Source organism: Tympanuchus pallidicinctus, unplaced genomic scaffold (assembly GCF_026119805.1).
Source record: "Tympanuchus pallidicinctus isolate F22 unplaced genomic scaffold, pur_lepc_1.0 scaffold16, whole genome shotgun sequence".
In the NCBI taxonomy this organism is placed as follows: domain Eukaryota; kingdom Metazoa; phylum Chordata; class Aves; order Galliformes; family Phasianidae; genus Tympanuchus; species Tympanuchus pallidicinctus.
The window spans coordinates 34,036,703-34,063,892 of NW_026294679.1; the positions used below are offsets into that span (position 1 = coordinate 34,036,703).

Here is a 27,190-nt window from a genome sequence, read left to right on the forward strand (position 1 = left end):
GCTGTGGGAGAAACCGTGGAAATGGTGATATATAGAATCAGATGCCACCTCAGTGACTGCCTCTGAGCTTCTTCTCATTCTGTTTTCCTTGAAGCCTGTAAGACTTAGGTGGAAATGAAAAAATAAGTGATAGCAGAGGCTCAACCACCTCAACTACATGGGTAGGTAAAAAGATCTGTCCATGCCCAGATTTACAGCCCTGGCTGCTGGACCCACATGCAAGAAGCTGAGATAAGCCAAAATTAACTTAAACCAACTGCTGCTCATTGCCCATTTCTGTGTACACAAAGATTTGAAACAGCACCTCAAAAGTCCACAGAAGTAACCCAAAGCATCACAAAGAGCTGCAAGGGAGAGACCCTTGGGCTCCAGAATTGTGTCGCAATGTTCGGGGATGGAGATGCACCCTTGCAGCTGCAGGACTGGTGGAGATTGGGACCCTCAGGCCAGCCAGCAGTGCTTTCTGTGCTTAGGAGACATCAGAAGAAACCATGTAGCAAATTTAGGCTTCAGCCCACGCTGCCCCAGGCTGACCCCCTCCCCCTGGAGGCCTTCAACAACTTGGTGTCTGGTCATGTTTGGATACCAAAGAGCTCCAGTACAAGACCAGGAAACTCTTCTTGGGAATCTCTTCCTGCTCACTGGGCCCAGAGATGGGAAAATGACAAAACAGAACTGGGGAGGACCTTCCCAAGCTAATGCCAGCTGACATTTTATGGACAACAATTGAGTAGAAAGTGACTAAGATGGGCTGCTCTACATGCATCCATACCTGCACTTGCCGATGATGGCAACCAGCAGGGCTGGGGATGCTGCTGGAAACCCTCTGCAAGCAAATTTCACAAAGTGGCAGCAAAAAGCACCTCCTGCTGCAGAACATCGTGATTTCAGCCCTGTGCTCACCAGCAGGCACTCAGAGCACAGATGAGCTCAGGTTTGGAGAAAAACAAAGGTGCAGCCAAAACACTGGGCTAGTGCAAGAGTCCATTTTCTGCAGTGTGTGTTCCTGCTGGGTTACACAGGCAACACCAGGAAACACCATGCAAATGTTTCACCACCTCTGTGCTTTTTGCAGAGCAAAAAGCAAAGCTTTTGTTGCCTTTGCTTGGCTTGTGCTCAAGAACCTTCCCTCCTTGTACTTTAGGAATCCTGAAACCTTCCCCACCTGAAAGAGCCAAAAACAAAGCCACAGCGGTGTGCAGCAACGTGGTGACTCACCCAGGTCCACTCCCAGAGAAAGACCTCAGCTACTTCTCCCAGACACCAACAACTGCAGGGTCCTTCTCGGTTCTGAGCCCTTTTTTCTCCAATTTGTACGTCTGGAGATGTCTCCTTCAAATTCCGGTCTGCCCTGGACATGCTATGTTTTACCCCAGAAAAACAGCTGTGCCTCAAAACCTTACTTCTCACTATTTTTAAGTGCCCTTACAGATGCCCACCACAGGAAGCAAATGCAGAAGAAGTGGGTACACATATCATACCTGAGCATCCTGGGGGAAATGCAGAACTCAGTGTGGCACTGCTGGGCTCGGCATCCCTGCCTGCCCCATTATTTCTCATGACAGCATAGCACGCTTTACCAAAGCACAGCTCTGCCGTGAACAAACAAAACGAAGCCATGTTCAGCAAGACCCATGCAGTAAGTCAGACACTACAATGCAGAATTCAGCAGATTCCATTTAATGTCATGTGCATATATCCATACATTACTTATGTCAATGGTTTTGATGTGTGTGATGCCAGGTCTTGAAAAATCTACTTATTCTTTTACATCTGGGAGCGTGAATTCTCTCAAGCAATCGCCTTGGGATGGATTTGCTGCTTTAAAATCAGCTTTCAACCGCACACTTGCAAAGACAATTACTGTGAACTGAAGGCAAAGCATGCAGAGCTAATCCCTAAAACTTGCAGATGGCTCTGCAAATACTGCTGCAAAGGGCTTTTGCCAAGAAATGTGGAATAGGAAGAAATCCTCTCCCTTCCAGGGAGAGCTTCTAAGGAACGGGCTCATCTTGCTCAGCATCCCAGGCAACGGCGAGGCAAAGCAGCAGAAGTAACACAGGAATGATTCCTCAAGGAGGTTGAAAAGAGGGCGGAAAAGTAAAGATAAAATGCTACCATCACCACCACCACCACAAACCCTAACCTAAACCAGAAGAAACAAGAAGTGATACTGTCACCATCAAGAACTCACAACAGTGGGACATTTTGTGCAGCTCCTGGGCTGCCGGCTGCCTGCCCTGCCACGTGCTCCGCCACTGCACTTTTGGGGTAGATTTTTCAAGCCCTGGGGATGGTTCCAAGGAGGGCTTCTCAGATCCGCTCCCAGCTCCCACATGGTCAGAATGTATTGCATAGTATTTATTTCAGATAAGGCACTGGTTTGCCAAAGGTGAACAGCAATTCAACAGCAATGCAGTTTCCGTACAATTTGATGGCCTACAGTGCAATTACATGTAAAATCAAAGGCAAGGTCAGGAAGATTAAACCTAGCTTAAAATTTAAGATTAATACTAGAAACATAAAGGAAACTACATTTTTCGAAAGCCTTTTTATTTTCCTTCACCATTGTTGTTTTACAATACAAATATCACCTTGTGAATACACAAAAACCCTACAGAAGATAACTCTGCTTCACGTAAAATACAGAATGTATATATATATATTCATATATTTTTTTTCTCTTCTTCATTCTTTAAAAAAAACTATTTTGTTCTGCACATTGGCAAGTTTAGGATAGAATACTTCCCCAGACATACAGTATGTATGGTAGGAGTGAAACTTATAGTTACATGCAGTTTCTGCACAAATATTTTAAAGAAATAGATTATCTTTGTTGTTTTTCCAACAACAGCTCAATATGGGATGGAGAAACCATTTGTAGTTCACTCAGTGATCATTTGTAAAATTCTTAAAAAACAGGAATTCATGGCTGTTTTCATATTAAAACACAGCTACCAAGTAGACAATAAAGTGATTTCTTTTAGTACGATCTGCTCACAATGTGTGAACAAGATCTGACCCTTCTTTTTTGGTTTATCCCTACCCATGGCAATTTCAACATTATAAGCAAATTTCCAGTTTAATTTAGCTATAAATGCAAAAATTAGTAATTATACAGTATATATATTTCTGCTTTCATGGAATACTTTATTTTAAATAAAAACATTTAAGACTGCCTACTGACCATACAATCAAGACAAGAAAGGCACTAGAAACATAGACAAATCTCTCTCTCCCAAGAAGCATTTTCTTTAAATTTTAACTCTCTATTCTCTGACATGTAAAAATCTTTTCAAATTTAATTTTCGTACACATTTTGAAAAATAAAGTTAGGAAATACTTAGAAAATCACTTTACAACTTTTTTTTTTTCTTTTTTTTTTTTTTTGCACTTTTTGACACAGTCACTGCAGATTCTACAAAACCAAGATTAGCAAACCTTCCTGCGTCTATCATCTCGCTTGTATCGCGGTGCAACAGGTAGAAAGATTTCTCGATTTACCCGAGGCAGGTATCAGAAACCTTCATAGAGTCATTAGCTAGAAAATGGCTTACAGCCCAATCTTTGGGGCAAGAGATATGAAAAGTATGTTTTCCCAAGAAAATAATACGCATTATTCCCAGACGTGACTGGAAAGACCAGAACTTATGGTATAAAAGCTTTCATTTATGCTGTTGCATCATATACAAAGGAACACGGTGATGGGTAATGGAAATCCCAAATCTATTAACAAGAAATGTATAACAGTGCGTTATAAGTTAAATTCTCTTTATTGTTGTCCAACGCAGATCCTTTGGAGAGAAAAAAAAGATCACAGTGCTTACCAGGTAACTGAATAGGTTAAGTCAAGGGAGCTGTTAAAAGAAAGGGTTAGGGAGGGGTTGGGGTTGCTTTGTTGTTTTTTTATGGCATCTTCTTGCATGGAGTTCTTAGCACTTGGGACGGGCCCTTTCCCCCTCTGTCCACCAACACGCTGCTATGTGTCATTCACCAGCCGGCTGTATTTCACCTGCCTGCCCCGGTGCAGCACCGGCCAGGGGAAGGGCCAGTGGTAGGAGCGAGGTACAATTCCTTGGACATTCTTTTCAAAGTACTGGAAAGGCTTGTACCACCAGACCCTTGCAAGGAGGTTGGTTTGGGAAGCTTCTTTTAGCACCTGCAGACAGACAGTCAGAAAACAGAATTATGTGACATCAGGCATTTGGACCTCCTGCATGACTTCACTGTTTGACAATCACTCCCATGTATCAGTGCTGGCCTTTGCTTACAGTTGTTTCCAAAAACCTCTTGGCATCTTGAGGTATCTGCTGAACAAATCTGTACAAAGATCTGCCAAACAGCCAAGCTGCCTTTCCACAGCCTCCCTGCACACAGAACCTGCTGCACCTCAGTGACACTTGCCATCATTTCCAAGCCCTCAGCTGCTCAACAACAGCTCCAAGCAGAAAAACTGCATGTCAAAAAAGGTCAATCTCACCTTTCTACCAGGAGCCCAGCTGTGTGCATGTCTTGGCCCATCTGGAAGAGGCAAAAAACCTGCCCTGGCCTTGGTGTGCGCTCACACCACAGCCACCACCCTTTTTACTGCTCTTGGCTATGAGCAAGCCACAGCTGAAATAAAAGGAGTGGGCAGGTGCTGAGGGAGTCAAGTGAGCACCTTGCTGTACATTCACTGTGCCACAGCAGGGAAGCCAGGCATCAGCCCACTGGGAAGTGCAAGCACAGGGCCTGCACATCAAGCTTTCTTTCTATCCCATAAACTCACATGTAAAAAAATCCACTTTCTGAAAGGAGCTTTTTAAGGTCACAAACAAGCCACGGCACAGGGAGCAGCACCAGGGACAGACAATAGGACACAAACACATGCTCAGGAAAGGATCCAGCAATCAATATTCCCCAGCATCTTAGCAGATGAGGGTAACAGTGCTGAGCCATCTCCTCTGAGCCTCAGCAGGCCGCAAAAGAGATACATGTCCATACAGTAAGGCAAAGAGCTCTTCTGAAGCATGTTCTCATCAGAACTCAAAGCTTCAGTAGCTTCCCAGCTGGAAACATGACCACTCAGCGCTGCATTTTGATAGACTTTGGGAAATCTGAGGCATGGAAGCCAACCGAGTGCTGTGTGATAACAGGAAGTTCAGGCACAGACTTTAATGAACACAGTAGCTTCCGAAGTGAATGAACATGAAACTGCATGATCTGCATCAGGCATCTGGAAGCAGAAATATGCAACAAGGTTGGGGGTGCCGCTGCAAGTAGCACAAAAAAGGAGGAATGGCATACTACACAGTAGCTATATAGACCTTGGTATGAACTGAAAGTCAGCACCACAGTATTAACTCATTTCCTACTATCATACTGGGTCTTTGTCAAACATAATTAACTGCTACTGAATGCAACAGTTATGTAAAATGCCTTCTCCATGTTGCACAGAAAATATCTGGACACTGATTAGTTGTTACAGGCCTAAAAGAAGTCTAGGATAACTTCTCTTAATTCACTGTGTGCAAAAAAGCGTTACCTCTATAAGCTATGTTAGAACACAACAAAAACTGCCCAAATTCAGAGGGATTTCAAAACCTCAGGTTACACAGCCTACGGCAAGCCTTCAAATATTTTCTGCAGTCGAGACACAAGATGAAACCAAACAACAATGCCTCTTCTCCTGTAAGCCCATCATGAAAAGGAAGAGCAAGATGCTCCAGAGGGACAGACGCCTGCAGAAAGGCTCAGGACAATGTGTGGATATTCACCCCCACCACAATATAGCAAACAGAGTTATAAGGATCCAAAGACTGGGAGAAACTTACTTGCTGGTTGGCCATTGTGTGATACCACCAGAAAAGTCTTGTAGTGATGTAGTAAGCCACCACCACGTCCACAGTGTAGTGGTCATGAGCAAGGAGGATGCAGAACATCCCAGCCATGCTAAGCGTCCAGCAAAGCCAGTGATACCACCAGAGTCGCCGTGGGGAATCTGCAAAGAAGCACAAGCAGGCTGTTAGGAAGCACGCAGAGGAGGGCCATCAAAATGACCCAAGGGATGGAACACCTCTCCTACCAGGACAAGCTGACAGAGCTGGGGCAGTTCAGTCTGGATGAGAGAAGACTCCGGGGGGACCTGAGAGCAGCCTGTCAGTGTCTACAGGGGAGGTATAAGAAAGAAGGGGACAGACTCTTTAGCAGGATCTGTGCAATAGGACAAGGAAAAAGGGTTTCAAACTAACAGAGGGAAGATTTAGATTGGATACATGGAAGAAGTTTTTTACAATAAGGGTGATGAGGCACTGGCACAGGTTGCCTGGAGAGGCAGTGGCTGCCCCATCCCTGGGGACAAGAAGGGTCAGGCTGGATGGGATCTGAGCTGTACACATCTCTGTTCACTGCAGAGAGACTGAACTAAATGACTTTAAGGGTTTTTTCCAACTGAGATGATTCCATGATTTCAAAACATTATCAGCACTCAGGACCATTGCTGTAATTAGAAGAGGATGCACACTGCAATCCTGGGTGGGTAGAAGAGTTGAGATTAAGAGCAGGAATGCTGAGATGACAAAAGCACCACCATTCTGTCAGGGTGCAGCTTTCTAGTGTACTTAGAAGTGATAAACACTTGATAGAAAGGTTATGAAACCTTAGAGAAACAAGCCAGATACATAAAAATCTGATATATCCTGGTCTGTAAAATTAACTGCTGTATACCTCAACATTAATTCTACATAGCTGACAATCCATTCCTCTTGCTTTTCATAAAAAGCAAAATGAGTGACCCTGGCATCCATCTCTCTAGACAAGGGGATGCAGTTAAAATACCATCCACGGGGCACGGTTCAATGAAGGTATAAACTATATTCTAGTCAAAACACTGGAATTCAGATATATACTTCAGACATGCACATGGGAAGGTTTTGTATTTTGTCTCCAAAGTTTTCTTTTTCAGTAAAATCTATGTCCTCAAAGTTGTATTTCTTTTACTTCATGAGAACAGGTGCACTTCCACTGAAGCGGTGTTTACCAATCCGCAAAGCAGTCATTCTTTGATGAGCTGGGAATGTATACAACAGGAGATTGCTGATGAACATACTTACACTCTTTGATAAATAAGTATGTGAGAGTTAATATGACGGTGTGCCCGCTGTACAGATAGTCGCCGCACATGTTGTGGGATCCTGTGATGGACAATCCTCCACCAGCTATCAGCTTCATTATCCTTCGCAGGTGAGATTCCCAGTCTCCAAAAAGCTGGTGGAAGAGCAAACCGCAAATGAACGATGTCGTATCACTGCTAACCTTTCCAAATTTAAAGCACGCCATCAGTCAGCTGTTTGTCTTTCACTTGTTCTCTCTTTTTGCCTTGATATGAAAGAATTTATTCCGTAATGTGTGCATTAGGGAAGTCTGCATGTGAGCACAGGCTGTACACGCCTGCATTCGTTTGTTATCTGAAGTATTCTCAAGAGAGAGAACCAAGAAAATTATTGCAACTTTCCTACAAATACAATATCCCAAAGGATTACGTTTTTACTCCTGCACCCACATGACAGACAGAAGAGGCAGTATTATTTGTCCGTACAGATATTCGTGAATGTATGTATATGTGCAAAAAAGCCCTATACCATGTCACATCTGGTTGCAATGAGAAACATGGCACCTTTCAGTCTGATACCAAATCAAAGAAAGGTCCAAGAAGTGTCAACTTCCTGTCAGTGGCCACACTGAGTAAGGAACTAAGGGTAAAACAGGTAAGTGAGCAGAAACTGCTGCTATTTATAAGTACTTATTGCTGCTACCATGAAAAGGCATTATCTTTCTCCAAGGCCTTGCTGGCAGTGTTGTCAATGTTTGAGGCTGTGCGGGAAACTACTGTAATGGGAATCTTCAAGACCACGTAAGGGGTTCAGATTTTCCATTCATTATGTCCTTTTAAAAGCCCCACAGGTACAGTGAGGAGCAGAATAAGGACTACTGCAAAACACGTGAATTCTGTAGTAGTCTCAAAAAATCCAGCTTCGCAAAAAGAAAAGAAGATAAAAATATTTCCAGGTATAGTTAGAAATTTCTCATGATTGCTAAACATCTGTTTCCCCTTCTGTTCAAGAGGCAACACAATTTAAATAAATCAAGCTTAATTTAATTCATCTTGTTCATAACAGTGCAAGCCCTGCAGATGATAATCCAACTGAAAATGAGACCAACTGCCCAAGTTGGACATCCAAGCTGCCTAAAGCCAGATTTAACACACATTTTGAGCTTCTCACTACAAACATTAAAGGATCCCCCTGCCCTGCCTTGGGAAGTTTTAAAACTATTTCTTCCCACTTCACATCAGAAAAGAAATATAAATGGCATTTGTCATAGCACAAACCATAGCACAAGCCAAACCTCTGCAGGGGCTCCAGTTCACAACACCCACACTACCAATAGGGATGGTCCTCCACACCTGAATGATCTGCTCTGCATGACCTGCAACTCATACTGTTGGCTCAGAAGGCATTCCTGAAAATCTTCCATTTGCCTTTGAAAAGCCAAAGCGAATCAAGTCCTTCTCTTGGATTTGTTGCCCAACAGGTTGCTGGCCCTGTCCCTAGACCTTGCATTTGCTGCTCACAGCCCTAACATCAATCCAGCCATTAAAGAAATTCTCAAAGATAATGTGGGGAAAGCACAACTTGGAGGTACTGAGCACCACCAGGACCCAACGGACACGGAACCAACTGAGTTTGGAGGAGGCCAAATGGGTTAGCACACTCAACTGCACATCTGCTGGATCCTTACCTCATTTCACTAAGTTTTACAATCCATTTAATGGTCAGAAGGAACATAGAATGCCCTGGTTAGCCATCACAGACAACTTGTTCCTTTTCTTTAAACTTCCTTCTTGCTTTAACAAGTGGAAACTGTACTTTCTGGACAGATCTATGCAGTCTTTGTAGCAATCAAATATTTCCTACTAGCAATTCCTTATGAAGCATTAAGATGTTCCCAAAGCCCACCCCGTGATTGTTAAGAGTAAGGTAATGAGATGCTATTTTTTCCCACCAGGGTATCTAAAGCTTTCAAGAAAGCTCAGCTAAGCTTTTAAGCAGAGCAATGAAAGAACACAACACAGGCTTGTCTTTACTTGAGCAATGAGCCCTACTTGCTGTAAATTTCTGAAGATGACAGATGTGCTCAGGTTAGCCCATAAATATCTGTGTGGGTTTTTTTTTATTTCATAATGGCTGACTGATCAAATACATTGTTGACTCTATAGCCTCTACTTCTCTTTATAAAAGACTGACGTCCCTCAAGAAGCCACACGTGGCTTGGCAAAGCTCTGCACTGCCAAACAAACAATAAAGCACGTTTGTTAGCTTTACCTCCCCAAGGAACTCAAGTGTTTTGGCCCTGTTTGCACCACAGGTTTGTATGTTTCAGCAAACCTCATAAAAACAGTGACAGCACGTGCCTCGAGTTGAATCACAGGTTTGATTTATGGCTTTACTGCCTGTCATCTGCCTCGTGGCTGTGCACACAACCCTGAACCCTGCACGCCACAGAATTTCTGTTTCACAGAAATTACATTTCTGCCTTTTCTCTTACAGTAGAGGCAAGGAGAGGCAAGGAGATGAACGCTATGAAGAAAAATCTCGTGTATGAAGCTTATGAAGACATGAAGCTTATGTGACAGAGGTGGACTGAACACCAACACCTCAGTAACTCGGCTTCACCACAGCTTTTGTAAGCCCATGTGGCACAGTAAACAGTCAGGGATAGCTCAGGGAGGGTCAAGCCCTTGCACTAACACAACTGCAGTATATCCAGGAACTAATAGCAGCAAAGACTTTCATGTGAAACTGACTTTTAAAAGTCTCCTTGGATCGTTTTCAACTAGAAATCATGAATGGGTTTAACAACAGGTTGCAACCCTGAACTGCTTTAGCAAAGAGGAAAAATGCTGAACGTTATGAATCAGCTACAACTGCTACAGAAACTATGCAGATGTGCAGAAGGAAGCTGCCGTCCCACTCCCACCTTCCCAGCACCCCCTCATGCCAAATTGTTTTCAAATTAGTAATGATCACTGCGAAACCACTGTCCACAGTTCTGTCAATGGTGGGACAAGGGGAATCATTAAAATACAGAAAGTTAGTGAAACGTTTACCTTTGGAGAACACTTGAAATGCATTCCAGGTACTGGGAGTGTAGTTACATACATTGTAATACACCGATACAGGTATAGTGTGCCAACTATACAAAAAAACCTTCTGCCAATTATAGACCTAGAAGAAGAAAAAAAAGAAGAAAATACAATAAGGAAAGGTAAACAAAACACACAAGCTAGTAACTTTGGTCTTCTTGACGCTTTTGAAACTTGGAACTTTGTTCATCTATGTCAGCTTTCACCTAGGAATACTGACTTCCTTTACAAATATTCCCACGCTTTGCAGGTCAGAAATACACAAATGGCTCAACTAACTCGGTTAGTTAACTAACTAACGTTACGCAGGAAGTTGGCTACAGGAAATTTAAGGATTAAAATACAAATGCCTAAGCAGATTTAGTGCTGAAAACATTCCAAGGGATTTCATGCCCACACCCTTCCATTAGCTTAGAATGGCCACTAATTTTCTATTCAAGGAGGGGGATAAACTTACAATATTTTCATTAAAAGATGAAAAGGACTAAGTTAATTTCTGCTGACACACACCTCTTAGTAATTAGAAAGGAATGCTGTAGAAGGAATAGCTTGTATGACCCAAATGAATGAGAACATTTATTTCTCGAGCAGCATTAAGGGAGAAAGCAGCTCACATCACCAATAGAACGTCCAAAATACCGATTGAGAGCTGCAGCAGCTGCAGAATGGGGTGTTTTCGTAGGAGGGCACTCTCCAGGCAAGCAGTCACAGTTGCAAAAGAGATTCATTCATTGAGGCCTGCCAATAAATTGCTCAATTTTGGGGTAACATAGGGAAGTTTTGTAAACACAATGAGAGCAGAGTTTTAAGTCTGACTCAAAAGCAACAGCCAGCTCCAAACCAGGCCTACTGAGCTTAACTGCTACATACCAAGCAACACCACAAGAAAAAAGCTTCCAGCACATCCATCAGCTTGCACAGCTTTTCATGAAAAAAAATCACCAATAGCTTTATATAACGGAGGCCAGACCCAGCTACAACAGCTCAAGACTTTAACCACTGCTGTATCCTGCTGGCTACAGACCATTTGGTTTTGGTTGATTCTAAACCACTGCTATCTAGAGTTAAGGTTATTTGGGGAATACAAAGGTTACAATACAAGGTACGAGTCCTCACATTCATTCCTATTCTGAAGCTTTCACTTTGAAAGATGCAATAATAATTTTTTTACGAAGTTGAAGTTGTTTCATAGCTCAACATTGGTCGTATTTTCCTTTTAATAGCTTTCGGCAGAGTTATTAAACTGATTGCTCTGCTCTCAGAGGAGTTCAACTTTGCAGTGCCAGATCAATAAGAACGTGAGCGTCCTAATTTATCAGAAAAGCTTCAAATCCTCCAGTGCAAGTGCATTTTGCACTTGAGTGCTCACTAAGTGCTCTCAGCTACTGAAGCACTGTACTTTGAGACTTTTCCCCCTCCCAGTGCAGCCAAGGACGCAGCAGGGAGCTAAGCAGCACACTGTATTAGTGTAGCTGCATGAACCGAGTAGTAGAATCAGATTCACCAAAGTGGGGAAAGTCCTTGTGCTGAAGACACCATGCCACCAGGGCAGTGGTTTTCCTCTGTGGCTCCTATGAGAAAATTCTCCCTTGGAAAGGTGATCCATTCTCACACATGCTCAGCTTTTTAACCACACTCAAGCTTGTTTCTCTTTATATCCCTGTATAAAGACAAAGAGTAGGGTTGGGGAATTAAAAGCAGTAGCACATTTGAAAGGCCAAAGAAGTGGCAGTATTTTACTGAGCAATGAACGTTTTTGTTAACATTACCCATGAATCTACTTAGTTTAAAGTAGATTTAGTGTGCTTTGGCTTAGGAAATTCTGCATCAAAGTGCTCTGCTATGTAGCATTAAAGAAAAAAAAAAATCCAAAAGGCCCCATATTTTCCCCTTTCAGCAAGGTTTGGCATACGTGTGTGTGAGCCAGTTAACAAGTATGCTGTAAGCTTATTACTGGCAAAGATTATTACAGTTATCCAGACCTTACCCAACATGGGTAGCAAGTACACATATCACATATGTGCTGCTTGAGTGGGCTCCTCACACTCTACAGAAAAACACTCGGGGCAACCAGCCAAGCCCCATGCATCCTCCCCACTCCTGCTCTCTGGTGAAACCAACCTAATCCCCTTGCCAAAAATACCAAGGGCAGGATTCTGTGAGGATATGCAAGGAAAGAAGGCGCTTACCTCCCTCTAATACACCTAATGCCTGCTCCAGAACCCTCGCTGCTGAGCAAGCTGAGCAGACAGAAAACTCCAGTATCTACCTGACTTTAACATTATTTTCTGGAGAAGAAAGAACTAGCAGGAGCCAATCTGCAAGTCTGCACCATGGTTAGCTGGATGGATACAACCAGCATCCAATTCCACTTCATGTCTGGTTTTGTAGCACATCAAAAGACATGTAGGTCCTATTCACCTTCATCATGCAATGCCTGGACAAAACAAGGAAGAGATTGGTATCGTGAATGACACGTCTCTATCAGCCTTCATCGCCTGGGAGAAAAACATGGGATGAAATCAGGCTATTGGTAAATAATGGATATGGTGTGAGAAGCAATAAGAGTTTCCCTGCTTGACAATGACAACCTCGTGCTTCTGGCTCATCAGTGATCCCAAACTTTCCCTCAGAGATATTGACGGGTGGTAGCTCTGTCAACTAAGTAGGAGAAGAAATGGGTCTCCTGCCCAGCAACCACCAGGCTTCACAGCTCACCTTCCCGTCTGCAACAATGGCTATCCCTGACATTGCTGATGCTCAAGAAAGTGAGAAAAGTCCATCTGGCTTAATTTCCTCCCTTCATTCTTGAATTAAGTTTCAAAGAGAGGTGATAATGCTCTTCACCAAGTGATTCAGTTCTTTTATAGCACTTGGTGGTTCACCAACCAAAGCCATTAGAATGAGGACTTCTAGACAAAGCCGTATCACCAGACCCTGTTCCTTTCTGCTCCTCACTCATAGCCCAGGCCTCTCAGACCACGACAACTCTGCTTCTATACACACAAGAAGAAAGGTCTCTAATGTGTTACGCAACCAGTACTCATACTGACTTGGCACAGAATAGCTGTTCCAGGACTGATACTGCAAATGGAAAGACCTATGACTCCATAACATCGTCACCTTACAGCCAAAGCAGAAGAACACATCAAGCAAATAGAAAGAAAACTCTCCACATTTACCAAGGATGTCAAAATACTTTGCTATTACTTTAACCCATCTCTCATTGCTTTGAAATCTCCAAACACTTCACAGACTCCGCTGTTCTTAATCCATCACAGTGTGCTTGAACCCTTGTACTGCTTTCAAACGTGTGTTGGGCAATTTCCCATGGTCTTCTCTGGGTTCTTCCCTTGGTTTTGAACATTTCTGCTCTGGGACACCAGTTATGGTTCCCCTTTTCATCACAGTATCACAGCAGCAAAGAGAGCTCAGTATTACAGCTACCACTATGGGAGCCTGACGCAGAAGCTTATACAGCAAGAGACCATGTCAGGTTAGATTCCTATTCCTGTACATACACGAACGCACACACAAAAAAGCAATTTCACAGTTTCTAAGCGTTGTATAATAAGAATGGACTACATTAACCATTCTAGAAACTTTCCTTTAAGAAACACTGTGGAAATGCACAATGGTCTTAAAATTTCAGCAGAGAAAACCCAATAACTTTTATAAAGCAACAATAAAGATGAATAAACAACAGCAATTTTTCCAATATTCATTAATGACTTTTGTATTGCATAAAATAAGGTGTGAGGTTTTTGTTTTTTTTCCGATAGGAGGTGCTTGTCCACAGTTAATTAGTGAAAAGATACACAGCAAAAGCTGGGATGTCTGGGATAGGTCCCCAGGATGAGAAACTGATAGCATCAGATTGCTTAAACATTTGTCAGATAGCTGTGGAAATCTACAGCTCTGTTACGTAATGGTATCCTGCCCCAGCACAGCAGCTCTCTCCAGCTGCCTGTACCTTAGCAAGCTGGTGAACAACCTGAATACATGTAAGTTTTAATAATTTTCTCCATTATAAGGGTGAGTGAGCTGCCACCTCAGGTTTTACTGTTTTGAAAAAGAGAAACTGAAAACTTTAAGGTCATTACAAAGTCCTGCAAACCAAAGGATCTTATCTTTAACTTGGTGCTGCACAGACTAGATGCCTTCCAGCTGTTGTTTGCTGGTTTTGTTGTTGTTATTTGGTTTTTGTTTTTAATATGGGAACCACATAAAAAAAAAGAGACCTTGTGTTAGAGGAGGAAAAAACCCCTTTGGGCGAGACAGCTCTAGAGCACACTTCTGCCTGGTTTTAGAAAGGAAAGGCGACATGCCACTTAGAGCCACCTAACTTTGAACACTCCAACGCAGTCCAAGGTATGGATTTATGGCATTTTAAAGAAACTGAATTAAACATCCACTTGCACAGTCACTGTGTAGAGGACAAGAGGTAGGTGAACTGCACTGGCAAGCAAATTCTCTGTTGCAATTCTGAGCAGGTATAAGCAAGTACCCAAATAGCTTTGCAAATTCACTGTGTATCCGCACTTCTGCATATTTTATGATAAGCTTTCAACATACTCTGTTCCTGGCATTACCTGTACTACTGAATGTCAAGCAGAAAATGTCCTTTAGAAGTTTTAATGCACCATTGCTTCAGTTCACAGCACTGCCTGCTGTTTAGTGCCTGTCGATGCAGCCTGCTGATGAGGCCTGCTACCTCCAGCAAGTGCTTGTCCTGCTGGGGGACTTCAACCACTCGGACATCTGCTGGAAATGCACCATGGCAAGCTGCAGGCAATCCAGGAGGCTCCTGAAATGCACCGAGGATAACTTTCTGAGTCAAGTAATGCGTGGCCCCACCAGGGAGGGATGCAATACTGGACTTGCTGCTCACCAACCCAAATGACCTGACTGATGACATCAGGATTGGAGGCTGCCTGGGCTGTAGTGACTGTGATGAGGTGGAGTTCATGGTCCTGAGGGATATGAGACAGGTAAAGAGTAAAATCAAGATGCTAAGTTTTATGAAAGTTAACTTGCAGCACTTCAGAGAGTCAGTCAACAAAACACCCTCGGAAACTGTCCCATGGGCAAGGGTGTGGAGCAGAGCTGGCAGATCTTTAAGGAAACTTTTCTCAGTGCACAAGAGCTCTCCATCCCCAGGTGTAGCAAGTCAGGAAGGCATCATGAGAGGAATATAAGGAAGCTGCTGGGATGTGTAGGGATGGGATCAGGCCCAGCTTGAACTGAACTTGGCTAGGGATGCCAAGAATACAAAAGGCTTCTACAGGTACCTCAACCAGAAAAGAATAGTCCAGGAGGGTGTACTCCTCCTAGTGAGTGACACAAACAGGCTGGTAACAACAGACAAGGAGAAAGCTGAAGTACTTCACAACTTTTTTGCCTCAGTCTTCTCCAACAACTGCTCACCACACAGACCTCATATGTTTGGTTTGATAGGATGACATTGGGAAAGCAGTGTCCCTTCCACTGTAAGTGAAGAACAGGTCCATGACCACCTGAGGAACCTGAGCCATCCACAAGTCTATGAGCCGCGATGAGATGCATCCCAGAGTTCTGAGAGAATTAGCTGATGTAGTCGCCAAGCCACTCTCAATGGTATTTGAAAAGTTGTGGCAATCAGGTGAAGTCCCTGCTGACTTGAAAAAAGGCAATATTGTGCCCATTTTCAAGAAGGGTAAAAAGGGTGATCCTGAGAACTACCATCCTGTCAGTCCCATCTCTGTGCTGGGAAAGATCATGATGCAGATCACCCTGGAAGCTATGCTAAGGCACACTGAAGGCAGGGAGCTGATAGAAGAGAACCAGCGTGGCTTCAGTGAGGGCAAATCCTGCCTGGCCAACCTAGTGGCTTTTTATGATGGTGTCATTGTGTCAGTGTACAAGGGAAGAACCACCGACGTCATCTATCTGGACTTCAGTAAGGCCTCTGACACAGTAACCCACAACATCCTTCTCTCCAAATTGGAAAATATGGATTTTATGAGTAGACTGTTCAATGGATGAAGAACTGGCTGCAAATAGTAGTGGTCAATGGCTCAACATCTGGATGGAGATCAGTGACAAGTGGTGTACCACAAGGGCCAGTGCAGGACCAATACTCTTTAATATCTTCACCAATTACACTGACAGTGGGGTCGAGTGCACCCTCAGCAAGTTTGCCAATGACACCAAGCTGTGGAGTGTGGTGACACACCAGAGGGATCAGATGCCAGCCAGAGGGATCTAGACAGGCTGAGCAGTAGGCCCAGGTTCAACAAATCCAAATGCAAGATCTTGCACTTGGATCAAGTCAACCCTCACTACCAATACAAGCTGGGGGATGAAAGGATTGAGAGGAGCCCTGCCAAAAAAGACCTGAGGGTAAGGATGGATGAGAAGCTAGACACAAGACAGCAATGTGCCCTCACAACCCAGAAAGCCAACCATACCCTGAGCTGCATCTAAAGAAGCGTGATAAGCAGGGCAAGGGAGATGATCCTGCCCCTCCGCACTGTGCTGGTGAGGCCTCACCTGGAGCACTGCATCCAGATGTGGAGTCCTCAGTGCAGGAGAGACATGGATCTGTTGGAGTGTAACCAGACAAGAGCCACAAAAATGATCCACAGAATGGAACCTCCCCAGTCAGGACAGGCTGAGAGAACTGCGGCTGTGCTGGAGAAGAGAAGGGTCCATGGTGACCTGATAGAGGCCTTTCAGTATCTAAAGAGGAGCTACAGCAAAGACTCTTTAACAGAATCTGTGGTGACAGAACAGAGAGAAATGGCTTCAAGAGCCTTAGATAGGGTAGATTTAGGCTAGATATAAGGAAAAAGAGACTTCCAAGGTAAAGCAGGATCAGGCCCTGTGTAAGCTGATCTAGCTGTGCATGTTCCTGTTTGCTGCAGGGGAGTTGGACTAGATGACTTTTAAAGGTCCCTTCCAACACTATGGATTCTACGGAAAATACTGTGATCTTAGGGTAGGACCTTAACATCAAGTAAACTACAGTGAGAATTCCCAAATCAGTTCACAGATGATGACTTATATGTTCACTCACCTACAGATAGGACAGTCAAATGAGTTAAGAACATAGTTACACTCAATTCAAGGCTTTTCACATTTTAAAAGGGTTAACATTAACCCTGCAGGCAATTGAGATCATAGTTTCTTATGTAGCAGAACTCCCTGCTTTTGTACAAGCAGCCCACACAAACTGCAGAACCTGTGGTGTGGCATCTATTTCACTCTGGGATACCAAAACCAGAAAGACCACAAGAAACATCACTTTACTTGGACTGTACCTGACCTCCAAATCCATCACAAGTACACCCTAGAACACCAAGTTTCCAAAAGGTTTTACTTACTTGTATTTTAACAGCAGCCACTGAACAAACCACAGTCCTACAAGGATCATGCCATTAATTTCACAAATAGAAAAGGCCCATTGCACCCGATCAAAACGATCAAAAAATGCATCTGGTAGGGGAGGCTGCACCTCCTTGGGAGGCACTCGTTCGTGAACAACTGAGATAGTCACTGTGGTAAAGATGAAACAAAAAAGTGCATAAATAAAAGCCAGGAGAGTCTTGCCCCATTCCATGGGATACTGCAAGCGCTCTGGCTCTGGCATGGGGATCTTTATCATCTCCTTCTTATAACCATTTGGCACTCCGTTCAGCTTTGTTTTACTACTCAAGCCATTTTCATGTGCGGTGCTGTTAACACTGACACGGATGTGCCCGTTGACATGCCCATTTTTGTGAGCCTCTATGTGATGAGCCATTTTTAAAGCCTCGATCATGTGCAAGAGCTGCTGGCCACTGTCGGACGACACTCGGGAGAGAGGCGTCTTCTTGAAATCCTCCTCCGTCAGGTTGATCAAATCCTGCCCGGTGAAGCTTTTCAATGGCTCACAGTACTCCGGCACAGCATTTTCCATGAGCCAATTTGTCACCTCCTCAGGTGACCACGACACCACTTCTTTCATCCTGCCAGGCAGCCGGAGCACAGTCTTACATCGATTTTAAAGTGGGCAGCAGTCACTGCCGCTCCAGCACATCAGAAGGCTCCTCCTTGGCTTCATCTTGTCCGAGGAAGCAGTTTGGCAGGAGACAAGTCCCTGTCTCTGACCATTTGATGTGAGCACCCAGGTGCTGTGGCGAGCGCAGCAAACAGTTCACTTCACATTCATGTTGGCATTCTTCTTCCTGGGGAGGGAAAAAAAAACAAACAGGCACTTAACATTTACTGAAAGTTTTCAATTCAGGTTTAAAGACAAAATGACTGCCAAAGAATAGGTAGACTCTGGCTTGAAAAAGAGAGACTGATTTGAGTGCCAGCCTTGCCTGCACAAGCTTTGTCCCCTCTGAGCTTGTTGCCAATTATTCCAGAGCCTTAACAATTTTTATTAAAAACAATGCTTCATAGCTGAGTTGAAGACTTCTTTTGCTCTGGACTGAACTGGACACGTGAGATACAGCTTTTAATCTCTTTCTCTGAGGAATCACCTAGGTCTGATGCTCAATAAAAGACGAAGCTTTGGAAGAAGGGCTCATAGCACTCCAGGTATACCACCTCTAACTTGGTGCACGTGCCAAGCACGTGCGTGCACTAAAATACACAAAGCTAACAGAGATAACGATAAATGCTCTCTCTTGCAACTACCTTCACTATTTAAATTCACGGGAAGAAAGGATACGGCTCTATTTTCTTTCTTCCTTTTGGCAGTGGGATCACATGTACTGAGAAAAGCTGTCAGACACAGATCACTTCATTATTCAAGTGGTGTTTAGCAAATCGGTGTTTAGTTACAGAGCTCCGAACATGGAAAAACAGGACTGATTAAATTATGCATGTTAACCCACATTACACACCCCAAGCAGACTCTCACCAGAGGACAGCTTGGCTTGATATCACATCATGCTGTGCTGACACCACGCTGTGCTGCATTGCCACAGGGCACCGGAGCTCCTGGGTCCCATACTGGCTGCAGCACAAAGCCTGGACGTGATCTACGCCACACTACCATCCATTTTGATGCCCGCAATATTCCCATCTCAGGTGATGTGCCACCAAAGAGCTCCATCAGCTGCCTCTGCGAGCTTTGCTTTACAAATTCAGCACAGATGTGGGGCTGTCAGAGCACTTGGCACACATCATGAGGTGGGGTAGTATTAAGGCTTTTAACTTTTATAAGTTGGAGAGCAAATGCCAGTTTCCCAAACATACAGAAAGCTGGAAAGGACAAGAGAACATCTTTAGCCATTATCTTCCTAGCACATCAGTCTTTCTGTCCAGCCCATGACAAAACACTGCAGCTTCCTGCTTGCTTAAGGAGTCAGGATCCCCAAGACACAGAACTGCTTTTATCACGGTGCAAAAAACTGCAGCCAATCCCAACATTACATCTCATTGCTCACAATGCGTACACCTTCTCTTGCCTGGGCTAAGCTAGTAAATTTTAAGATGAATTCTACACGCAGTGTGAAAGAACAAAAAACTGTTGCCAATTGTAAATGCTATTGTCACACTAGCACAAAAGTCATAATATGCTCCTGTAACCTTATGGGCCTGGCAGCTCTGCGAGAAGTAGCAAATGTGTGCTTCTGGCAGCAAAATTGTGGGAGCCTGCAACATTGCTTAAAGAAAATACAGTCAATTCTGAATCATGTACGTGCTTTATTCCTTAAACTCACCATCAATAATGCCTTTAAGAGACATGATGCAGAAAAATAGATGGCTCAAGTCCTGCATTTTTGTCCCTTAGAGTATAAAAGCATTTTTTCCAAGAAACTGTACTGGTTTTAAAAACTGAGGAATCCTATCTCACGTATACATGGGCACACACCTTCATCCCTGTTAGAAATCCAGGTCTCACCCTCTGCAGAGGAACAGCAAATGGCAGCACTGGGACCAAAGAGGAGCTAAAGTGCACAGAGTCCCAGAGTCCCAGTCTTTGCTACTCTGCAGCCTGAGCTCAGCATCTGCTGGGTGAAATCCCAGCCTTTGCCACCATGCCACCAGCACATAAATTCCTTGGAGCACCTTTCACAAAGGCAGAGTAACTGATACACACGGAAGAAGGCTGAAAGTCTCAGCTTGAAAGTTAAAACAAAGAATAACATCTAACATTTCTAACACAAACATCCATTTCATAGCTTGTCTGAAACAGAGGGCAAATAGGCAAAACAAGTTTCTTTACCACGAGGTTTCTTTCCCAGCTTGTCACACGGAAAATATCTCCTTTCTTCAACGTGCATTGCTAAAAGCTCAACCAGGTAAGGTCTGCAGAAGCAATCTGAGTGCCTCATGGGCCACCACTGCCCTAAGTAAGGTTTGCTCTTGTCCACAGAAGCCAAAGACATCAGCCACTGCTGATGTGCACTAGGGCTCTGTGCACTGGGTTGGGAGCTCAGGCAGGCAACAAAAATGCTCCCTCCATCTGCATCAGATCTGCTTCATTAAGGAGCTGGTATCTGGTAATGAACTATAAATACGAATGTGATTAGCATAATGATACCAATTGCACCATCACAATGACAACACAGGACAAAAACCGATATCTCAAAACAGCCGTCACGAGACTGAGAGAGATGAAGCAACTTTGGCAAGTTTCCCAGCTCCCACCTTCTCATGTTTACACAACCTTTTCTCTACATTCACTGCAAATATTAAAGGAACTTACAGATCCTCTTCCAATTTCAAAACAGGGAGTGCTGGTAACCGAAGCTCTTTCCTCTACCACTTCAATCTAACCAGAGAGGTTGGAATACCAAAATAACACCAGGAGGTTCTACAAGCACTAGGAAACCTTACAGAACAAGATCTCTTGCATCATTTCTGGGAGATGCAGTTGAGCACAAGCAAATCAGAGAGCAACCAGCTCTTTGATTAAAGGACACGATCTGCCTGCAATAACACCAGCCATGCCTACAACTCTGCTCTCAGCCTGCTGGCCGAGGTGCTGGCCTGCAAGTTTCCACCCACAGGTCTGCTTGGAGGATAACCAAGGACCCATGCTACGTGTCACGACCTTGGCTTTCATTTCAAAGTCCACCTGCTCACTGCTGAGCAAGTGTGGACAACCCCAGAAGTACAGAAGTGGGATGGCTGTGTGGGCCACAGAGCTCTCATCTTCCTCCCAAAGCTGGCTTGCAATATAGCACTCCTTATTACTTCTAAACTTGCAGCAAAAAGCATTGCTTCTCATCATTAACACTGACAAGATAGAAACAGCAGAAAAAGACCCTTCGGTGTCCGTTTTGCATCTGAATGAGGAAAGGCCTAAGTAGAAGTAGGTGGGGAAAAGGGAACAGAAGTATTTACAGAAGGGAAGGAATACTGTTGTGAAAGCAAACTCTAGACCAGTGATCTCTAATGCCTTCCTCATGCTTGCACAGTGCTTTTATTCTCTAAGCAAGGACCTTTGCTGCCAAGGCAACAGTCACTATAGAAATCAGCTAAATAACCAGTCATCTCAGAAACCTCAACCAGCTCCACACAGCTAAGGAGATTTGCAAATCCTTTCCCATGAAGTAGGTGCATTTTAGTTGCAAACTGTGTTTCATTCATCAGCACCCCCAAAAAGCTGACAGGATAAAGCCATTAGCAGAAGTATTGCTAAAACAAGCAATGTCTACAGATAGGTAAGCATGGTTTAAAGATAGAGTGACACCGCTTTCTCTCTTGAAAATTAACATACACTGCCATACACACTGATGATGATTGCACACACAAGCAGGAGAAAAGTGAGTGCTGTAACGACTGAAGTTTTAATGCTTTAGTAAGCAACTCCTCAGCCAATTCCAAAAACTCACCAGCAAGCAGAAGTTACATGGACACTAAATACAGTCTGGAGGAAGCTCTTGCCCTGCAGTTTTACAGCACAAAACAAACTGCTTATAACAGCAGCATGTGAGTCACAGTAGTAGTCACCTTCTCCACAGGAATTTTGTCATCACTCACAATAATGCTCCCACATCTCCCCAACTGGGTGTCCTGCACCTTCAAAGCTCCTCTGCATGCCAATCTCATTAACATGAGCTCACAAGCAATGCACTGAACCACCTCCCTCTCTGCAGGACATCATTGCCTCTAAACCAGAAATTCCCCTTTGCACAATACTGCACTGCCGGCAAGCAAGAGAGTGCTGGCATTTTAAAACACTACGTGATACTGGCTTTGTGCTGTAAAGACAACTATTTGCAAATTGAAGCTATCTGTACATACAAAATAGAGGCAGGGATGAGTGTACAAGTTTCACAGAGCTCTGAGATAAGTTTCCAAGGTCAGTCCCAGATAGAAAATGCTGTCCCACAGATGTGAAGCTGAAGCAAGCAGAATTACTACTAAGACAAGACAGGCTGCAATCAATCTGCAAAGCAACTCCCACGTCTCCTCAATAGCTGCTCACACAGTTTCAGAGAGAAGAAATTGCCTGCATGCTACATAAATCCCCAAGCAACCCGTTTTTGCCTAAATTATTCTACAAAATGAAACAAGCCTACCCTAGTTTATAGGAGCAAAGCAAAATCCACTCGCAGACAGGGATCTCAGAAGAACAGCTCTGACTCAGTGCCAGAGTTCAGCAGCAAGGATTTCAAACTGAAAGTATTTGCACTGAGCCTGAATCAACAAACAAGTTTCAGAGAGGAAACACTGCTAAATCTGTTACACAAACACATAACTATACATCTGTGTATTATATGCACACACCCTGTACTAATTCATAGAGACAGTTTTTTCCTCCAACTCCGATGAGATGGAAAGCCTCGCTCTTGGCTTCTTTGTAGGCCTAAATCTCTCTGCTCAACTTTTCTCCTCACCCTTCTTTCTGCAGCTCTGAAGTAGTTATGGAAACCAGCAAACACTTGGAGAAGGCTTCAACTGACCAGCAAGCTCATTATCTGGCCAGTTGCTAAGCAAGGCTTTTGTTCTGACGCTACGGAAATCCTGCTTCTAGTGATCCAAGGTTGGACAGGATGGGGTGGGGAAGGTAGCTGCTGGCTTTGCTTTAAGTTTTGAAGAATTACTTCAGCCCCAGAAGTCTCATCACGAAACACAGGACCAGAAGAGCAGCCAGCACCTGCAGGAACAGCTAAGAGCTTTCCAACTAGTGCATGGATGGTCCAAGCGCGTATGCCATTTTGTAATGCGTGCCACAGCACAGACATTCAAGTTCTTAAGAACTGCAACACCTGCAGCAGAAATGGGATAAATACTAGCCTTTTCCGAATGACTGCAACTGGAAACCATTCTTCTAATCCCCCCACACATATGCTTTTAATTCTGTACAAAAAAGATGCAAACAACAACCCACCTTCCCCCAGAGCTCATTTTCACTGGTAAAAAAAAAATAAAAAATCTAAATTCAACTTCTAAGAACTCTGTTTTGCAATTCTAACAGCTTACCTCACACATGGGTACACCTACTTTGACACTGGGATCTTTAATTCTTCAGCAAAGACTTCTATAGCAGTACCAAAGCCGTCCACAGCACCCGTCACTTCTGCACTACCTCAGAAGAAAGCCCCCACGGACCCCACTCAAACCTGGCTCATGTGCTCTCTGGACAGAGTGCAGCTTGGAGCTGCACTCGGGCAGCTCCAAGTGCTGGCCGTTGTCTCCACCAGAGCTGAACCACATCCGTGCTGCATGTTGGGATCTGGGTCAGGCAGAGGTAGGGCAGAGCTAGAAATAGAGTCCATGTCCTCACGCAACCTTGGAGCTAACACCAGTACTAAAATGCACACAGTGATACTTCCCTGCCTCTTGAAACTGTACAAACCTTCTTGTGTCTGCATAGAGACAACAGGAGACCTCAAAGGGAAAACAGATGAAACATCAAAAAAGGCAAAAAAACATCATTTTACCCCAAGGCACAGAAATGGGGAGAGCACGGCGCAGAGCAAAAGGATGGAAATAAGAAGGTAAGAAGGAAAAGAGACAAAACGTTTGTCAAGTGTTCCATGTTTTGGCTTGGTTAACCAAGCTGAGGTGATTTGGGCTGCCTCTTTTTGGCCTGCTTTGAATACCTAAAAGTCAGTTATTGTCAGGAAGCCAGATCTGTGGTGAGGCTCTGGGAATCCAAGTAGTGTAGCGGCAAGAATTAAAAACAGAAAAAAGAAAAAGAAGAAACAAAACAAAAACCACCACATATTTATCAAAGCAGAAAGCAAGTTTTGCCTAGGGAAGCCAAGAGCAGTCTTGTGACCAATGGTAACGGAGCTCTAAATGCCTACACTAGCACATTTGTAAAAACAGTCATGCAGACCGGGGAAATGAAAATCAGCAGAAAGTACAGCAAAATTAAAGCCCACATTGAAGACTTAATCAGTTAATTGTCATATTTATTAATATTTGGTCTTGGTCCTGGACATATACTAGATAGCATCCACACCACAACAGCTGCTTCCTCCTGACGGCCCTTCTCTGAGCTCCAGCCTATGCAAAAGAAAACTGGGTTTGTGTACTTAGAAAGCAAACCTAAAATATGTTTTCATATCTCATTAGAGAAATAAATATTTTATTTAAAATACACTGTTTTTGAAGTCCAGCCCAGAAGAACCAGATCAAAAAGCCTCCAAGCCCCAAGAGTCAAAATTTCAGAAAAAGAGAACAAAAAGATTTAGCATCATTTCTGGTATAGCTTTCCTTAGCCTGATTTCTGAGCCCACATTCCCTCTTTATCCAGTAGTAAACTGTTCAGGGTTGTACACATCAAACTCAGATACGGAAAACCTATCTGTAGGCAGAAGGAGATTAAGACTGCTCTTGTGTAGCTGGCCCGGATCAACCAGAAGCCTGGAAAGCCTAGAAAAAAAAAAATAGCATTTTAGACTGCCAACAAGTTAATAATATACAATTCTAACAATGGGAACTTGCCTTACCAGAGCCAGATCTACTGAAAATTCAGACAAACTGCCCTGGCACCTTTCTTTTGTGGCTAACGCCGGAGACAAGAAAACTATCTCGCAGCTCGCTCATCTGCCAAACTTCAGCTACATTCCTTCTCCTCCTCACCGCCAGCCACGCTGATGCCAAATCTCCTGTCTGCAGTGGAGATCTGTCACTATCTGCCTTCAGCTTAATGGCAAAAACACTTTCCCGTCCATTCAGCAGCATCCAGCACTGCTGGAAATGCATCCTTTCTCCACCCCAGGTGGGCCGTGCATCACCTCCTTCTTCAAAAGCAAGGAGTGCCAGAGAGGGAGAGCAGTTCAGAGCAGCTCTGTTTCCCACTCTATGGGTCCCTATTTTTTTTCTTTCCTCTTGCCTTTATACAGACGATTTCAGAACTGTTGTAATCCCTCCCACTGATTCTAATACTGAGACATGGACAACGTTACTCCAATCTTCCTTCCAATATCAATTCAGCACGGAACTCAAAGAACAGATGCACACGACCTTACTCCCAAAAATGTCATGCATTCCTAACACTTTTCATTGTGGGATATTAGCAGAGCACAAACAGCACTTACAAACACACCTGCTTCCACACAACCAGTGATGGTAACTCTGTGTTACCAGGGGTCAGTGGCCAAGACCATTGGCACAGTTACCTGAAAGCTCTGAGAATAATTCAAAGTCTGCAAAATACTCAACCTTTCCAACATTCATCTCATCTTATTTTCAAAGTTATGACCAACTCTGTTCACTGATAAGAAACAGATAAGAGATAACAATGCATCTTGTTATCTGACATCTGAAATTATGAATATTTCAGTAACAGACTGAAAGCCTCAGAAGTTTCTCCTGCAGACATCCTACTACCTCTTCATTTTCCCACCCTCTAGTTTCCTGTACACTAAGGGTATAGGAAACGACTGTTGCCTTTTGCTAACAGCTCCACAGCGATGCCCATGAGCTGCTCAGCAGTTCCCACTGCCATTCCACGGAGCACCCGGGCAGGGTGGTTCTCAGCATTCCCCTTCTGTCAGTTTGTAATTCCAGCCCAGCACAAGAACTTCAGCTGCAAGCACTAGCTAAGAACTAGCAGCCTGCATTCATTTCATGGGAATTAAGCTACACTAAAAAAAACACTGTTTAATGACAATAATCTTTCACTCACACCTGCTGTCCCCAAGCACATTAACACCCACGACCCACCTGCAGCCGATGGAGCCCTCACAGAATGCCTCAAAAAAAATGCAAAGTCTGTTCAGCAGGCACTCCGCACTTCTCAAGCAGCACTAATAACACGTCGTAAGGCAGGTACCTCTCTGGAGATGGTCGGTGGCACGATGCCTCTGACCTGCACATCCTGCACAGAAGGGTTGGAAACGTGGGCCCAGACTGCCAAGATCAGGGCACGATTCCACAGCCATGAGAGCGGGCGTGCGGCCTCCAGCAAACCTTGCTAACCACTCCAAGCATTTTTGCTAACTGAAGGCACACTGAGCTGTTTGCTACAGAGCGCACGATAAAACCCTTAAGAATCCATCCCCTCCTTGAACTACACATGCAGAGGGCAGAGCTGATGGCTCACAGCAGAGCAGTGGGCCACCATGAGCAGCCACATAACAGGCTGTGTCACTGTGAACGTGCTGCGCCAAGCCGGCAGCAGCAGCTCCAGGGGCTGAGCCGCACTGGGCTTCCCATCTGTGCTCTGTGTGCTGCGAGCAAATCTAATTGCTCAGATAATTTCAGCTGGTTTAGAAATTGAAAAGCATTCCTTGTTGGAGTAGGCACGTGGATTAACTATTTAATTATGGGATGCTGTCACTCCAAGAGGATTGCTGAGCTGCTCATCTGCACAAATAAATCGCCCTCACAGCCCACAAGGGACCCCTGTCACAATTTAACAGGAAGCACATAATGAGACCTGCATATCCACAGCAGCATGAGAAGTGCAGAAACCCAGGAAGATAAACCCAAATAAACTGCAGCAGAGGAGATGAGGAAGAACCTAAATCTGCAGTCATGCAGACGGCGGAGCTTTCCTCAAGCAGACGGGTGACACTCAGATTAACAAGGCATTAAGAAAAGCAAGGCATTAACACCAGTAAG

General features: G+C 44.1%; 1 protein-coding gene across 9 annotated transcripts in view; it reads right to left on the reverse strand.

The window, feature by feature from the left end:
• Positions 1–1,662: 1,662 nt before the first annotated feature.
• The window catches only part of SGMS1 (sphingomyelin synthase 1), a 75,341-nt gene continuing 49,813 nt past the window's right edge, over positions 1,663–27,190 (reverse strand). For all 9 annotated transcript variants that reach the window (XM_052677605.1, XM_052677603.1, XM_052677601.1 and 6 more), the window contains 5 exons: positions 17,548–18,390; positions 10,148–10,265; positions 7,092–7,245; positions 5,814–5,980; positions 1,663–4,159 (listed from right to left, as the gene is read on the reverse strand). In XM_052677605.1, coding sequence (XP_052533565.1) covers positions 3,980–4,159; positions 5,814–5,980; positions 7,092–7,245; positions 10,148–10,265; positions 17,548–18,170 — 1,242 coding nt within the window. In that variant the 5' untranslated portion in view covers positions 18,171–18,390 and the 3' untranslated portion in view covers positions 1,663–3,979. The remainder of the gene's footprint in view (positions 4,160–5,813; positions 5,981–7,091; positions 7,246–10,147; positions 10,266–17,547; positions 18,391–27,190) is intronic.